General features: G+C 44.8%; 1 protein-coding gene and 1 pseudogene across 4 annotated transcripts in view; one reads left to right on the plus strand and one right to left on the minus strand.

Moving 5' to 3' along the window:
* Positions 1-17,641, plus strand: part of HDAC7 (histone deacetylase 7) — a 207,080-nt gene that overhangs the window by 79,965 nt on the left and 109,474 nt on the right. For 2 of the 4 annotated variants that reach the window (XM_066613846.1, XM_066613848.1), the window contains exon 2: positions 8,228-8,299. In XM_066613846.1, coding sequence (XP_066469943.1) covers positions 8,228-8,299 — 72 coding nt within the window. Of the gene's footprint in view, positions 1-7,870; positions 8,300-13,909; positions 14,519-17,641 lie in introns of those variants that run through there. The other 2 variants (XM_066613845.1, XM_066613847.1) reach the window with 2 other exon arrangements.
* Positions 1,390-1,506, minus strand: LOC136643368 (5S ribosomal RNA; annotated as a pseudogene).

Raw genomic sequence — 17,641 nt, forward strand, 5'->3', positions numbered from 1 at the left:
GAGAGGCCAGATCAGGAAGGAATCCAGAGGAGTTCGATGAAAGACTAGAACTACTCAATTGTAAAAATCTCTACAGGGGTTTAGAACAGCCTGCCTATGTAAACCACCTTGGATTAAAGTTTGAGGAGAAATCTGACGACCAAAGAAAGGCGGTATATAAATACCTGTATGTATGTATGTATGTATGTATGTATGTATGTATGTATGTATAAATAAATAAATAAATAAATAAGTGCTTCACTTTAGTGTTCTTCAAAGTAGCACCTGTGGGGCTGCTAAATTAGTAAACAGAAAAAGCAAAGTCATGTCTAATGTGGCCCAATACAGGTGGCCAAAAAGCAAATGTCAGGGCTCCAGAAACAGGGATTCTAGTCACTGGATCCAGGCAGTCTCTGTGTCACCATGGGTACCTTGGCTACTCTGTACCTGTATTGCATTTAACATCCTGAGACTTGTAGTTTTGCCTTCTCTCCATTTTAAAAGCCTGCAATTCTGTGGGCACTTACCTGGGAGTGAGCCCCATAGAATAAAGTGGTACTTGCTTCTGAGAAAACATATTGAGGATTATGTTGTTAGAGACACTTTTCTGCTCATCATGTTCTTGGTATGTATTTTATTCTGACTTGCCAGCCTGTAATATTCCAATTAAGTTCTATTTTCATGGTTTGTTTTTGTCTGTGGAATATAAATAGCACCATCAGAGAGCGGCTTGTGCTAATTCTGTGCCTCATCCTTGCTGATGTAGCTTTCGATTTGGTTTTGATGAGCTGGGTCATATCACATGTCAACGAGGTGACCACTTGAAAGGAAGTGTCGCTGGTAACTTAGTCCCCTGGAGACTGTGGGCAGGAAATGACAGCAGCAGAGCAAAGCACCTCCAGTCTCACTCGCTTGGGCACAGGCATTGTTTGGTACTCTGTCTCTCATGCACACATTTTGTTGGGAGAGATTGTCATATCCAAAATGACAATTCGTTGTTTAATTTCCTTGTGATTTGGAAAGCTTCCACTGGGAAAAAGGTTGACCACAGCAACTTCCTGTCTCTGATGGTGCCTCCCCCCCCCCCAATTCAGAGCCAGAGTTTGTAGCAGCATGTGATAGTGTCTAGAATGATGTTCCCGATCTTGCAGAGAAACAATCTACTCAAGTATCTTCCCCAGAAAGGGAATATTGGAGATCGGGTTAGTGACTGGTTAGGGTATCAGGATTGAGGTTTATGGTCATGAGTAGGCTGGATTACTGATGATCTCTAGAGATACTGTGCATTATATGGGCACAGAGTGCCTGTATTGTTAAGGTGAGAGTTTCAAAAATGTGGAGAAAATGGAAGACAGTTTAGCCTACAAAATGGTTGGTTGGCAACCTTCAGTCTCGAAAGACTATGGTATAAGCCTACAGCACCCGGTATTCCCAGGCGGTCTCCCATCCAAGTACTAACCAGGCCTGACCCTGCTTAACTTCCGAGATCAGACGAGATCAGGCATGTGCAGGGTAACAGTTGCATCTGTACTGGCAATCTGAAAAGTATTTGCATAACATCCAAGATTACAGTCTGGCAGTGAGAGGGACAGACAGACTGAACAACTGCAAACTTTAAAGAGATCCGGTTCCATTTCTTAAGTTCAGCAAGGTTCAGAGCACACACTTTTTATTCAGAAAGACCCAGGTCCCCCGACCCGACCCCGACCCGACCCCCGACATCTCAGTTTGAAATGAACCCATTGTAACAGAGCTAAGAGAGCCCCCTCTCAAAGTCCTTGTAAACCACTGCCAGTAAGAGTAAATAATACCAGGCTAGTTGGGCCAGTAGTCTGATTCAGTATATAACCATCTCACAATCTTCAGTAAAGGAGCTGGATTCTCAGGCTGGCTTTTACCCACTGTGAGAGGCATGGGTTGGATCCAGCTCTTTATATGCTGGATCCAACCCATGCTCTTTATATGCATGTCTTTTGCATCAGTGACTGATTCTGATCTTTATATGAATGAGTAGGATGAGACTGAGCACCTGCAGAAATTACCTCCAAGTTGGACTGGTGGTTCCAAGTCTAGATGAATGTAAGCAATTGTGGCTGCCAGTGCAGTGGCAAACTCATCACCAAAGGCAGGCAGTGACTCAGGCACTGGGTAAAGGCAGGCCAATTCCCTTTGTGAGATGCCAGGGGATGACTCAAGCTGTGGGTAAAGGCAGCTCAGTTCACTTCTTGGGACTGCTTCACTTTATAGCACTTTGTAAATGCAATGACACTACAGAAGAAAGAAGGGGAAAAAGTGATCCCTTTTGGCAAAAAAAAAAAGAGCAAACTGGAAACTCATAAGAAACTGGCCTTAAAGAGTGTGTTGAAAACTACCTTTTTAACTTTTCTGTAAATATTCCTAACATTTTATGATAAAATGCACATACTTTCGGCAAGGTTCAAGTGGGAGTTAGGGGCTAGTTTCTTTCCAGTTTTCCAGTTTGTGACAGGCTGTATTGTGTGAAGTGTGCAGAGTTCGGCTTGCAGGAAGGTCTAGCCACTGACTCTTTGTATCATGTCCCTGGTTCAAAACAGGCTATTTTGGAAGTAAGTACCTTTTGACTTCAGTGGCAGTCTGCCGCCTTCCTACACTGTCCTCACTTTCCCAAGCAGTATGAAATTTTAGGTGCAGTTTTTTTACACAATCCATTTTCGTGGTGGTGGGCAGGGGTAGAACTGGAGATGTGTGGTATATTTGTATTATCTTTTTATTTACAAGTTGGACGAGGGGGAGGACACAGACAGACAGGCAATGCTTGCTTTTCAAGCACCTTTAGTTCCCCAAAAGCAGCAGCATACATTCAGAAACCAGCAATGCTCTTTTTACCAGCCAGCTGCAAAACTGAGACTAAGGGCACAATCCTAACCTACTTTCCAGCACCAACATAAGGGTAATGCAGCTATGGGGTAGGGGAACAAACATTCCCTTACTTTGAGAAGGCCTTTGTGAGTGCCACCCAACTGCAGGATGCGGCACATGCCCCATGGGCACCACTATGCCACTGCTAGAAAGTTGGTTAGGATTTGGGCCTAAATCTCTATCTGCATGCAAAGTGCCAAACCATTTCCTATAGATTCCACCTAATAGAAAGTGAGTTTCTGTCCAGTGGGTGCTCAGTAGACCATCGGCCACCAAAATCCATCAGTGCTTAGTAATCAAGTATCTTCAGCTTTCAAACCATATAAAGGCCTTGAACAAAAGTCATTTTTCATTTCTAATGAACATGCATGCAACAATATATTTAGGAGAGTATTAGACATTTTATTCTCAGGGTCTTTGCCTTGGCACTTCTGTGAAGTGATAAAGCCAAACACAAACACAGCCCAGTTCTAACCAACTTTCCAGCACTGATGCAGCCATGCCAACAGGTCGGGGGGGGGGGTCAACAGAGGCCTTTTCAAGATAAGCTTCTACAAGAAGCTGACCCAGTAAAATACATCACTATATCTATTTTGTATTCCTTTGATTATTTTGAATGCCTTCACTTCATAATGCAGGTTAGTTATTCCTTAAGTCATTTTAAAAACATGGCTTTGCAAAGGGGTGCCCACCTCTGCTATTCACTAATCTTCATTGACACGTTTATCAAGTGAGAGATTATGAATATAGAATCAAATGGTTGTCATTATTCCAGATGAACTGCTGCAAAGTTGAATGATGCAACATTGTATGTGTAATTGATTATTTCTAAGTAGCTTCGTGGAAACATCTGGTTTACTGAAAGTGGGTAAGACTGCCAGGTTCACAAGAAGCCAAACGGTTATTATTGCAGTTGCAGTGAGGAATGATGGGGTGAGCAAAAAAGCAACCTAAAGATGGGTTAGGGTGCAATGCATTTCACTGCTAACTAGGGTGGGGGTGATAGGAACATCAGCCCCAGGCAAAACCTGGGCAGTGGCACAGAGGGGGAGCAGATAGGCAATTTAGGGCGCAATCCTAACCAACTTTCCAGCACTGGCATAGCTGTGCTAATGGGGCATGTGCTGCATCCTGGGGCATGTGCTGCCCTCCTCAATGTAGGGCAATATTTGATCCCTTACCTCAGAGTTGCATTGTCCTTATTTCAGTGCTGGAAAATTGGTTAGGATTGCGACCTTAGGCTATAATCCTAGCCACACTTACCTGGGAGTAAGCCCCATTGACTATAATAGGGCTTACTTCTGAGTTGACGTGCATAAATTGGGCTCTTATCGAAACAATGCAAGCTTATGTCTGGTTTTCTTGTCAGCGTGGAATAACAAGGCATGTGTTCAGGATGGTAGATGGCAAGCCAGATCTAGCTTTCTCCAAGGGTTATTGAGGGCAGCAGTCCAGGCAGACAGCACCATTGGGGTTTCTAATTGGCTCTGCTCCTGCAGCCTAATGCTGTTAAGCCTGATCACTGAATATTGCTGGGGGAAAGGAGGAGAATGGAGACTTGTGAAAGTAGACATGAGCAGTAGCTACCCATTTAGTGCAAACCCCCCCCCCCGCCATGGTTTTGGTTCATGAACAAAAACTGTGTCTGACCCATAGGACCACTGGCGCTTGGATCCACAACTACTCTTAATTTGGCCTGATGCTGGTTTTGGTTCCTGGTTGGGTGTACATTTGGGAGCCTGCCAAGCTGTAGAAATTGCTAGTTATGACAGCGGCAATCATAGAAAAAGCTTGAGGCCAAGGGTGTAGCTAGTGATAAACTAGAGTACAGTATTGGGCAGGGTGGAGGAAGAAGCGCTGCATAGAACAGCTGTAGCTTTGCACCTGCTAACGATGCCACCCATATTAAACAGCTAATATGTCTCTCTGCAAGCATGAGGGCTAGAAACTTATTGAAAGAAGAAAAATCATGGGGGAAAAAAAGATGTGCCATGGATTTTATCAAGAATACATCTCCACTATGAGTGTGGCATGTGGGGGTGGTGAGATATAAAGAAAGAGCTACCTTCTGGCAACCAACACTAAAATTGCAAACTGATATCCCTACAATAATCTTTCCCCAGTCTAAGCATGAGCGTGGGTCAGGGCACTACAAAGTTGCAGCTGCTCCACTGCTACATAATTCTTTTCTGCACGGCCACCTTGAGGACTAGAAAGTTTTGTCTTGAACGAATCTTCTCATTCTCTTGATTTTATGCATGGATATTTATGTGTGGGATAGTTTGAAAAGAAATAGCATAGTAAATGTGACTTAATTCAGCAGTTTATGTGGGAAGGAAGGATGCTACTATGCCAATCATTCTCAAACTCCAGACCTGGAAATGCTGATTTGACTAGAAGAGGCCAGCTAGATCAGACTAAGGTCCATCTGGTACAGTGTCCTACTTCACTCATTGGCCAACCATATCCCTCCAACCATTTGCTGGAAAATCCACCAGCAAAAGATGAAGTTTTACTCCTCTCTTGTCCTTGCTTCTCTGCTGGTGGGGTTGAGAGGCATTTTAGGACCACATGTCTCCAGTACTTCAGAGGATCTCACCTGCTGCATTTCTCCATGAGTCACTGTTTTAGATACATCATGTCTCTTTTCCATCAGGAACTATGTGGGTGCATTTCTTTTCTTTCAATAGTGGGTTAATCTGCTGCATCTTGTGTAGGCGTATTGGAATGTACACTCTGGGAAGCAAGGTCAGTAAAGCTGCATATTGCTTCTGATCCCTCAATGTCATCACATCTCTACATGACCATTATTATAGCTCTATCCTACCTTATCTTCCCAGGAGCTCACAATGGTGTATGTAACTCCCACCACGACCTTTCATTCTCACAACTGTTTGCAAGACAGGTTAAACTGAGATCATGATGGTCCATTGTTACCATGGTTCTAGTTCTGTATGTTGTGCTGGTAAGCAAGGGTAACACTTTAATATATGTAGAAGACTTTGAAATATATTTTTTATCACTTGGAAAAACACACACCAGTCTCTTTTTGTTCAGCTGAAATTATAGTTAAATTAAACATAATTATTAGTCTCTAAGAAAAATTAGAAATTTACTGTGCCTTCTTTCTTTTTTTTCTTTTTTTAAGCTGTGATCTGGGGATTCAGCATCCTCATGGTAATTTAGGCATGTGGAATACGAATTAAAACAGGATGCTTTGCAAGTTTTTTTTTTTCCCCTCCCTATTTTTGTCAGGGCTTGTCTCTAAAGATTGGAACCCTAACCACAGCTTGATCTGGAAGTACATATGGTACATCTAATTAGAAACAATGCTTTTGACTTCCAATCAAGCAGAGTGAGGATTGGACCTGCCGCTTTCCAATGCTTTTGAATTGGGCTTGTGATGTGCGGAAAAGGTTAATGCAGTGTTTCTCAAACTTTTTTGCACCGGGACCCACTTTTTAGAATGACAATTGGTTGGGACCGACCAGAAGTGATATCCTTAGCCTGGTAATGATGTCAGGGACAGAAGTGACATCATCAAGCAGGAAAATTTTTAATACCTACCATACAACAAAATCAAATCTAATTAATTAAGGGCGCAATCCCTAACCCCAGCACTGACATAAGGGCAATACAGCTCTGAGGTAAGGGAACAAAGATTCCCTTACTTTGAGGAGGCCTCTGTGAGTAACACCCAACTGCAGGATGCAGCACATGTCCCATGGCACCGCTATGCCAATTCTGGAAAGCACTGACATAAGGGGTTAGGATTGCACCTTAAGTAAATTAAAAGTTTACAATAAGTTTAAGTTTAAAAATTTATTTAAAATAAAGAATAACCCTCCTAACCCTCCCAAGCAGTTCTGTTTAAAAAATATATTAAACATAAAATATGAAATGAAATGAATGGGGACCCACCTGAAATTGGTTTGCAACCCACCTAAGTGGAGTTTGAGAAACACTGGGTTAATGTTTTATACAAATGTGGGCCAATGAACGACTTTTTTGTGTCATTAATTCATTTGAATGCGCTGTGTACTTTACTCCTACCTGATCTGAAAATGAAATAATATTATCCTAGTGAAGTCTGTCTACTGTTTGATTTTGGGGGGCACGGGGGGGGGAATAGTGTCAGGGTGACCAGATATCTTCTTTTTCCAGGACATGTCTTCTTTCTTAGCCTCGTGCCCTGGAAAAGAACTTAATATCCTCCTTTTCCCTGTGTGACGGTCCCTGCAGGCAGCCCATAGCCTTCTTGTAACTAATAAATTCTGTGCAATGAATCATATGCAGTATAGTTTTAAGTTTAAGTTTAATAAGAGATATCTGTTGTTGGCAACCTTCAATCTCGAAAGACTGTGGTATCATGCTCTGAATGGTGGTTCTGGAACAGCATCTAGTGTGGCTGAAAAGGCCGATTCGGGAGTGACAATCCCTTCCACACTGGGAGCAAGTGCAGTCTGTCCCTGGTCTGTCTCCCTGGCTATGGGCCTTCCTTCTTTGCCTCTTTGGTGTTTAAATTAACCACATGGAACCCATATACATGAGTGTTTTCAGCTTTTATTTTTGTGTCATGCCCTGCATTTTTCTTTTGCCATGTCCTACGTTTTGGGGTGCCTTGTCTTCCTTTGTGGTCATATCATCTGGTCGCCCTGAATAGTGGTGCATTAGAGCCCAATCCTGAGCATGTCTGCTCAGAAGTCAGTCCCATTGTAGTCCATGGGGCTTACTCCCAGGAAAATGTGGACAGGATTGCAGCCTCTGGAAGCTTAGGAGATGCTGTGCTGCGGGGTGGGGAAAGGGGAGATGCAGCCAAGCTTCTCTCCCTGCACCAGATGGAGCACTTTGCAGAGCAAACTTTCCGTGCGCCCTGCCATTGGCTGAGGTTCGGCCAATCGCGCGCGCCCTCGGCGAACAATGCAACTTTCCCCCTTCCCTGTGCGGGTTCCTTTCTTTCTGTTCTATTCGGTCGCCCTTCCCTGCGCCTGGTTGGCGGGCTCCTCCCCCGTTGCTTTGCTCCGCTTGCCATTGAGAGAGCCGGACCCAGCGCAGGTGGAGCCGCCTGGAGAGAGGCGCCCGTGGCTTGCAATGTTGGAGCAGGCAGGGCTCGCCTGCTGATCCCTCCCGCAGCCGGGGACCTCTGGCCGCATGGCTCCCAGAGCAGCAGCAGCCGGGATCCCTTCTCTTGCACCCGGGCTGTGAGCTCAGCAGCGCATCTGCGGACCGTGCGCGCCCTGCCCAGGGAGGCAGGCAGCCAACCGGCAGAGCCCATCCATGCCAGGGCTGCACCCCGCACTGGGCGCCTCCAGCACCGCTCACGACTCCGATTCTCTTCTCTCCCCCCCAGATGGAGTTAAAGGGCGAGCGGCAGAGGAGGAGGGCGTGAGCCCGGCCGGTGGGAGCGGCGTCTCCAGGCCAGGTAAGAGCCACCGCTGCAGCTGCAGCCCAGGGGCGGGGAGCAGGGGCAGGGGATCTGGGCGGCTGCGTGTGCCCGGGAGGGATCGGCTGCGGGTGGAGAGAGGCGGTGACTCGCCGGGGATGCGGCGTAGAAAGGGAAATGAGGAGGGAGGCGAGGCCAAGGGAGCTATTTTTTGCATCCTTCCCTCCGCGTGACTCTCGGCCTGTGTGAGCGGCAGGGAGGGAGGCGAGGCGGGGGACTCGTCCAGATTGCCCGGGGGCAAGGAGAGAAGGGGGCTGGGAGGCTTCCCTGTCCTTCCCTTCGCTGGAGGGAGACGGGAGAAGGCCTCGACGAGCTCACACCCAAGAGCTGGGACTTCAGGAGCCGGAACTACACCGGGCGTTAGCAAGTTCTGCCCTGCTTACTCCTTGAGCTTGGGATCTTGGGCTGTTGTAAATGACTTGTTGGGTGTAAAGTCGTATTAAACTGGGCAGGACTTAAAACTTCCAAACAGATATGCATACAATCAGTCGAACAGTCATCGCCATCGCCTAGTGTCCTTTCCACCTTTCCAACAATACCAGTGTCTCTCAGTGTTTGCCCTCCTCTGTAGCACTTCACCTGTTCTAGGTACCACTGGAAGTACTTCTGGGTTGAGTACGATGTGACAAACACCAGTAAGAGGCTCTGGGTGCACAGAAAAGCATGCATGTGCAGGCCAAGCCTGTCATGTCTCACTACCAGGTGGCAGGTGTCCAGGGGTCCCACGACTACCACCATACACCACTTCAAGTACCAGTGATGCTGCCTGTAACATTGGTTGAGGAACGCTGCACCACACCGTTAGGTGTATGCTGCACTACACCAGCCGCATCCAACATTGTGTGCCTGGCAGGCACACAGTGTTGGCTGGTTTGGGTTTGTAATCCCCCACAACAACACATTCTTTCCAGTTTTTATTTTGGGTGTGGATTATCACCATGTGTGGCTTCTGAAAGCTTCCCTTGCTCCTGGAGTATTTTGCTTTGCTTTGAATGAGATAGCTTGGCTCACTGGTTTGACTCACCTGAAGGAAACATCAGTGTGTTTTTTTTTTCCTTGCAGCAACTTAATAAGGTGGGGAGAGGTGGCGACTATAGTAATACTATTTCTATAGTGCTTCAGAGCTGTCAAAGCAGTTTGCATAGATTATCTTGTTACAATTACCTTTCTACATCCTCATCTGAATATGTGTATCTGGATTGTGTTTCTGAGAGAGAGAGAGCGGGAACCAGGAAAGAAGTTGAACTGGATAATAATCTGGTTGTATGATTGTTTATCTGGGTGCTTAAATCTGTTCCTTCTCTTTTCAAAAACACTGTACCATGTTCATACCAGCATCACGGGTTGAGGTTTGGAGATCTTGAAGAAGGATGGCAGGTCCCCATCACCTGAGCATGTTTGGTTGGTCTGTGGAACTCCTTGCCACATGATGTGGTGATGGCATCTGGCCTGGACGCCTTTAAAAGGGGATTGGACAAGTTTCTGGAGGAAAAATCCATTATGGGTTACAAGCCATGATGTGTATGTGCTGATTTTAGAAATGGGCTGTCAGAATGCCAGATGCAAGGGAGGGCACCAGGATGAGGTCTCTTGTTATCTGGTGTGCTCCATGGGGCATTTGGTGGGCCGCTGTGAGATACAGGAAGCTGGACTAGATGGGCCTATGGCCTGATCCAGTGGGGCTGTTCTTATGTTATTATGTTCCCTGTCTATTGAAAATGGAAACATCATGAGAGGATGTGACCTCCTGCACTGTCCTTGGTTCTTTTGCCCACTCTCCTGCTCTGCTTGGATAAAAAACTGGACTTAATTTTGCCCCTTGGGAAATGATAGGTTGCTTGAGCAGGAAGGACAGCAGCTGGACCCTCTCTTCAGCTCTCAAAAGAATTGGACACCATCTCTGACTGAAGATATCCTGAGTCTTAGTTATATGAGGGATAAATGCTCTTTCAGTTGTAGCCATATGTGGGATTAGATGACCTCCAGTTATTTCCAGCTTGCTCAATTGACTTAATGTTTTATCTTTTAAAGTTCCTTGGAGTTAGCAAAGTCTTGAAAAATCCTGGAAGAATTTGTTTTACTGTGACTTGCAGAAAAGCTCAAGAAGTGAAGAGATAATTCATACTGTGCTGGGTTGGTACAAGTGTTCTTGGCATCTTCATCCATCATGCTGTTAAGTTTTTACTGGAGTCTACCCATTGTATGCAAGAGAGGATAGAGCAGCATCTAGCACAGTTTTGTTTTGTTTTTTGTCACAGTGGTGCATATCTTGGCCTGGTACCTGATTTTATGACTGAGTGCTGAGGAAAAGCTAATAAGCTTCAGGTTTCCATAGGTAATAAGCACACACTTAGAAGCTAAATGTGTTGCTTTGTTAGGTTGCCATGGATTCTCCAGTGGGCTCTGCTTGAAATCTTAAGTGGTCTAGAATAAGGGTTCTTATGGTGTAAGAAGGACTTCTCACATTGACGTGAGAGTTTAAGGGCCTTTGGCAAGCATTCAGTAGTGATTTAGTAGAGAGGAGGGCTGACTTGTTCCTTTCCGCATACTGTATCCGGAGATGTTGCAGTCTGTATTGTGAAAGGGAGGAGGCCATCACTCAGTAGCAGTGTACGTTGCCTCCAGAGAATCATTGGTTGAATCCCCAATACCTTCAGTTGAAAGGCCCACCAGAAGGCCTTAGCCTGAAACCTTGGAAACTTCCACAGAGATGGCTGTGTTAGACCTGGTGTAGGTCTTGTAACAGCTTAAGCATATATGCTGCTGCAAAAAAGCAGCAGGGATCAAATGTGTACACCTATGGTCTGGGCAGAAATGGGTTAAAGACTAACAAATATTTTGAAGCATAAACTTTGGTGCAGATGCAGTGGGCCAAATGGATCTTTGCAGCTGTTGGTGGTAGCTGATTATTTTTAAGCAAGTTAATATTCCACTTTACCTCAGAAAATTCCCAAAGCAGTTTATATAGGAAAAAGGAATATTTATCTCTCCCAAAAGAGCTTAGAGGCTAAAAAGAAATACAAAAGAGACATCTTCTATGACCACCGGAAAAGGTACTATGATGGGATCAATGGGAGCTGTTGATCTTCCCCTGTTGAGTGTGAGGACCACCACTTTAAAGTGCCTGTTTGCCTAGTTAGCAGGTGTATATCAGTGGAACACTTTTGGAAACATGAACACTTTTTCCCCCTGATGCGATTCCATCATTGATAAATTTGGTGTCTCAGGGTTTATACAGTCCCACGCGCACACACATCCAGAAATGTTCTGTAGTTCTTAGAGCCCACTTCTGTAGTAGAACAACCTTTAAAAATATATTTGGTAGTGTTCAGTCCTAAGCTGGCATGACCAAAGTTTGCTGCAAGTTAGGCAGAAATCTCTGGCTCACTTATCATTTAACAGTTGTCTGTTTAATGCCATATGCTGGGGTGGCCAAAGTTGCTTAATGTAAGAGCCATGTAACAATCAACTTCAGATGTTTGAGAGCCACAGTATCAACATTTACGTTTTCACCATAATCATTAAATTTGTTTTAAGCCAGTGAACTCTCAGTTTGTGCCTGGTAAATAATTATAAAGCTTGAAATTTATATTTACCTTTTATATTAATTGTGATGCAAAAAGGCACTCATCCAACATATTTTTGTGAGCCGTACATTATATGTCAAAGAGCCGCATGTGGTTTGCTAGACTCAGTTTGGTCACCCCTGCTGTATGCAAAAGCCTTCCTTCTGATGTTCCCATCTCTAGTAAAGCTGCATTGTTGTTTTTATTTTTGTAGGCCTCAGGGGAGCCTACTGATCTTACTTCCTGGTTGTGGATTGATCTCTGCTTTTGAGTTTGGAAACCTCAAAGGGATATGAGATGCCCAGCACTCCCAGGCGGAAGCTGTATCTCTTGAGGGCTGCAGGGTTTCTTACTAATGCAGGGTGGGTGGGGATGAGACCAGGATTGAGATTGATCTGCTGGATTATATATGTGTTTCCAGATGTGCTTGAGACTTCTGTCTCAGTAGCCAGGTTTAGTTTTTGTGGATCTTTTGTCCCCGGGAGTTTGCTGCCCTCTGGCAGCTCTGATTTGTTTACATTTCTTAAGAGCTTTGGTTTTGCATTAGGTCCACTCCTGAGAGTGTACTTGTGTGTTTAAGGGTTTCAGAGATTTCCACCAAAGTGCTGCTTCTTCCATCTTGGCAGTGGTATGGTGGGAAAAGCCGCACCAGGTGAAATTCTTCTTAGTATGCATCCCCTTAAAGATTCTGATGCCCTTTCCCACTCTCCTTGCCAAAGAAAGTTTACGACTGCTCTGTTTGGGGACCTTAGTCCGCTGGGCTTCCTGTCAATCTTTCCCATGCCTGTTTTGGTTGGGTAGCTAGATCAAGTTTGTGGCTTCTTGTCTCAGATAAGTGCCTTGGGACTTGGCTGTGTGGCAGGCTCTCAGTGAAGCATGGAAGCATGTGGCTAAGTAAAGTGAACACATGCAAAAGAGAACAGAGACCCTGAACCCATCATATTGCTCTGTAGAAGTGGTAATCTTTCCAAGGTTCCAGGTTGATAGGTTTGATGTAGTCTTAGTTTCAGTGATGGTGTGATGCGGCTGCTACATCTGTACAGAAGTGGTATAGTCCCAAATGTTTGCAACAGCCTTACAGATGCTATTCTGTTTTGAAAGCCCAGCTGCCACTAGTTCTGTGTATGTTGGAGCCAAGAGATTACAAATTTTGCATGGGAAGAGTGTGCTTAACTCTCCCCCTTGCAGCTCTCCTTACCATCAGCTTTTCGCCTATTCCAGGCTCCAGACCCTCATTTCCATTGAAAGCATAGATCTAAAAACCTGGGATGAGGGAAAAACCAGAAAAGCAGCTAGTGGGGGGGAAAGTGGTAGAAGAGTTAAGTATCCTCTCCTAGCCAAAGCTGCTGTTTTTTGAAATTGTACCCTCCTTACGCTGATTTGCATAGGAGCTTTAAAGACAATCTTTAACCCATTTTTGTCCACCCCACAGATGTACACATTTGGTCCCTGTTTTGTATATGCAATGTTGGGCGGAAATGACAAAGCAGCTGGAGTTTAGAGACAAAAGGATAAGGTAGAACATGTAGTTCAACCTTCATGAAAATTACTAGCCTTCAAACACTTTTACAAGTCTCCCTGTCGATACCATCCTTTGTTAACCATTGGTTTGTCTTTGTCCCAGGGCATGGTCTCCAGCACATGATGCAGCCACCCTGCTGAAGTTAAGCAGACCTGGTTCTGGTGCCAAAATGGGAGACTTCCTGGGAATCCTCTGCGTACCATTTTGAGTTCTATGGTAGAAGAAAGCTGGGGCTAGAAATGCAGTTAATATCAACGGTTATTAACCTAATGAACCAACTTTTGTAAAGCTTCATCCCTGCTTGCCTCAAGGCAGTACTTAACTTATGGCTCGTGACTTGCAAAGCTTCTATTTATAAGCCAGGCTTACCATCAACAGTAGATCAACAAAACAAGAATAGGAGACAGAGGTCAGGGGCTGACAGTGAGTCATGTGGCAGTTTACAGAGCCTGAGCATAGAGGCCACCTGGGTCCTTCAGTCAGGCATTGCATAGCCAGTGGGGAGATAGCAGAAGTCATTGCACGGAGTGCTTGTCTGTGTCGGTCCAAGTTGCTATCATACTCTTCTATGCTTGATTTCTAGAGAAATATTCACTGAGCCTTTGTTTTGATATTAAAGGCCTGAATTGGGGGTGCAGGAAGCTATACCTTAAATGGCATTGGGAGCATGCCTGTTGATTTTTGTGTGTGTGTTGCCATAGGTGATTTTTAGCTGCAGAGACACTAGGGAATTCCATTGTCGTGGTGATTCTGTGAGGAAAATGCGTCAGAAGCTGCCGAACAGTGTTGTGTCTGGTGTCTACAATCGCCTTTTGGGATTTCTGCTATAAGAAGTCTTGCTTCCTGGCTTGGTTCATTTTTGCAGGAGCCTGTTCGAAGAGACCTTTGAGGGGCTGATCGCTTTTCCATGCCAGAAGATGTATGTTTGCTGAACTCTGCAAACGTAGCTCCGAGAATGGGTGAAGAGTGGAAAACTCCCTTCAACTTTCCTCTTCGTAATCATTTTATTCAGTGCTGGTATTAATAGCCAGGGATGTGTAGGCTGTGTGCACCGTGAGAGTGGGGAATCTGGCATGCAACTGGCTTATGAACCCTCTGCTTTCATCATGGGTATGTGGGGGGAAAAATGTATTTGAAACTGCTCAGACAACATTTACTGAAATCAAGAGGGGAGGGTTGGGGTGAGCTTCTGGAGTTTAGGGATTGGAGTCTCTGTATATTTTCTCATAATTTCATAATTTCTCATTATGTCTCATAATTTCAAAGATAAATTCACTTATTTTGAGTGCAGCAAAAGAGGAGTTTGCTGCTTATTCACCATATTGGTGCTTTGTAGCTGCATTATTTGAAGGAAGACTCATGCCTGTCTAAGCAGTTGCTGGACATACACTGGGGAGTTACCTCTAATGGTTGCTTCCGGTTACGCAAGCTCACAAACCTGTATCTTTTCCATTAAAGAGGTCCTATCTATCAAGAGAGACTGATCTATTTTTTTTTTTTTTTTTTGCACTGTTATCCCACTGTTCTTGCATGGTGAAACTCAAGATGACATTCATGGAGCTTCCCAAGCATTGACCCAGATGCAGACTTTCTTACCTTCAGTAAGATTGCTGTATCATGTGTCCCCAAATAACCTGTACCACTGTATACCCCTGGGAACTGTCAACGTTCAGCTCTCTCTTCCTGGTTGGCTGAGGCCTTGATTGCACAAACAGCAGCTCAGATGGTAAAACTGTTCCTGGACCACTTCAGGCTGCAAGGGAAGGCATTGCATGATTGCATGTTTTCCTATCTATAACGTATATTTAAAGAATGTCAAGAACTAGATGACCCTGATATGCTAATGTTTTCACATGGTGTTTTCTTCCCCTCTAAGTGAAGTTATTTCAACCATTCAATTCCCCCACATGCAGTCGGAAGTGAAACAGTTTTTCCATCTTGGTGGCCGTTTAGTGTCAGTTTTGCCTTACCCATCTATTCTTTCCCTCCCCCTGCCCAAATTTGTTTTTGAGCAGAGAAACAGTATTTAAGGGTATCTCTGCGTCACTGTTTTGTGTTTTTTTTTGCTCCTTCTTCGGTGCTGAAAAACTGAAAACGTAACTGTTCTCCATCCTACTGCAGTGACCTTGCAGATATGGCCACAAAAGTTATAGCCCTCACCCCTCCCTTCCACCAAAACATCCCTGCTCATGAATGCCATAGTAAATCTCATGTCGCGCTTCTGCATCTGGGGCAGAAGTGGGAATGGGCGAATCCATTTTCATCCAATTTTCAAACAAGGACCTAAACTGCTTACTTGGCATGGAGATGAATCTTATTCTCCATGGGTGAATAGGTGAGACACTTGCATAAAACGTTAAACCAACTATCCCATTTGTATTCCTTCTTTTGCAAGGCAGCTATGGTAATCATCCTCAAGTGAAGTGGTTATCAAACGGTGTTCTGGGAAACCCTGGGGTTCCTGGAAGGGAAGCTGGTAAATGGCAAAGGTTAATGACCCAAGAGACAGTTTGCTGGTAATCCTTCCTTGCAGCAGACAGATGGAGTCGTACTGGGTTGTGTTCTAAGCTGTGCTTGTAGTTCGTCTGGTTTAGCATCAAGGCCCAACCAACTTGGCCAGCTCCTTGTGTGAATGGAATGACCCCCAGAATTTCAGAAGTACTGTAAAGTGTTCCTTTGTGGACCAATTGGTGTGCACTGGGTTCTCGGTGGGCAGAAGTTTTTCTAAAAAACACAGCTTTCATTCTCCCTGCTCTTCTTCTCCCTCAGTTATTGTTGTACAAGTTGTCATTCTCTGGTCTCATAAGACTTCTCACCATCTTGAACTCCTTTGAAATAGGACATGCGTTGTTGGCCTTTGTGCCAAAGCACTTACAGTGCAGACTAGATAGGGAGAGAGAGGAGTGGTGCCTGATTAATCCTCTGCTCCATCAGCAGCGGGGTTCAAAGTCTCTGGTATTTGGGGGTTTTAAATTTGTATCCCAGTGTAGAATCAGGGCTGCAATAACGGCTGTGTTTAGGATCTCCATGCCCCTCCCCTCTTTATGGTATCCATGCCCCTCCCCTCTTTATGGTAAAACTGGAACCCCAGAGTTCCCTTTCCCAAGCAGTTTACTGCTTTCGGAGCTTAAGGGTTAACTTACGACTGGTCTGTGCCATCCCTTCAAGGTGCACTTGAGAACTTTCCAAGCACCATTAGCAGATGGGCATCTGGGTTCCAGCAGCTATTTTTAGCCTGGATAATAGATCAGAAAGCCACCTGAGCATGCCAGCTGCCATTTGCTGGGCTGCATTTGAATGCTCTTCAGAGGCAGCAGAGTGCATAATAAACAGTTGCTCCAAAAACTGGCAGTTCCCAGTAGACTGACGCAAGGGTGGCAAATGGACACACATGCTGAGGAAATGGCTTTGGGAGACAGCTGGGGAGGCTGCTTTCCTGGGGGGCCTCCTAGAGATGTTGGATTTCCTAGAGGCGCAGAGTGCTCAATTGCAAGGCTTCCCTGCTCTGAGGAGGAAAGCATACCCAAATCTTGAATTTATATCGGAATATTTGCAGTATTTGACAAACCATACCAAGCTTGTGGTCCAAGTTTTTCTTCAGCCTAAACTTGTGCGTTAAGCAGCCTGTTGGTTTCCCTAAAAAGAAGCAAAACATTTCTAGAAATGTTAAGTGTTTTTTAATTTAATTTTTTTTTGTATTTTTAGGGGGGGAGAGCAGATGTTTTGAGGGAAATGTCAAACATCTGTTCTGGTTAAAAAGTTCGAATGCAACTAGATGCAATGTCTGCAAGGCCTAACTGGTTGCTTTGAATACCTGTAAAGTGGGGATGGGGGTGAAGGGAGATCTAGAGCACAGAATGGCTGGGTATAAGGAAAGGAAATGGAACCGAAACCCCAATCTTGGTCATTGACAAACTGTGGTTAGTGCTTTATACCCCCAAAGTACAGTCTGAACTGAGTTTGCAAATAATGGTTTGTGGGCAAGTTGTTGGCTAAACTTTGCTGTTTTTTGATGTCATGGCAAACTATGGGAAGAGAAAACTAGAAAGTGGAGGAGGGAAGATCTATGTGAGAAAAACATGAGTGATAATTTTTATTTTTACCTCAAGTTTTAACTTTTTTCCCCTGATCATTTGCAGAAGGGGGGAAGCTGTGTGTGTTTTCAATGATCTTCAGAGACATAATTTTTTTTCCTCAGCCCTAGATCTCTTCTTTATCTAATTCAGGAGTTCC

Source organism: Tiliqua scincoides, chromosome 2, assembly GCF_035046505.1.
Source record: "Tiliqua scincoides isolate rTilSci1 chromosome 2, rTilSci1.hap2, whole genome shotgun sequence".
NCBI classification, from domain to species: Eukaryota; Metazoa; Chordata; class Lepidosauria; order Squamata; family Scincidae; genus Tiliqua; species Tiliqua scincoides.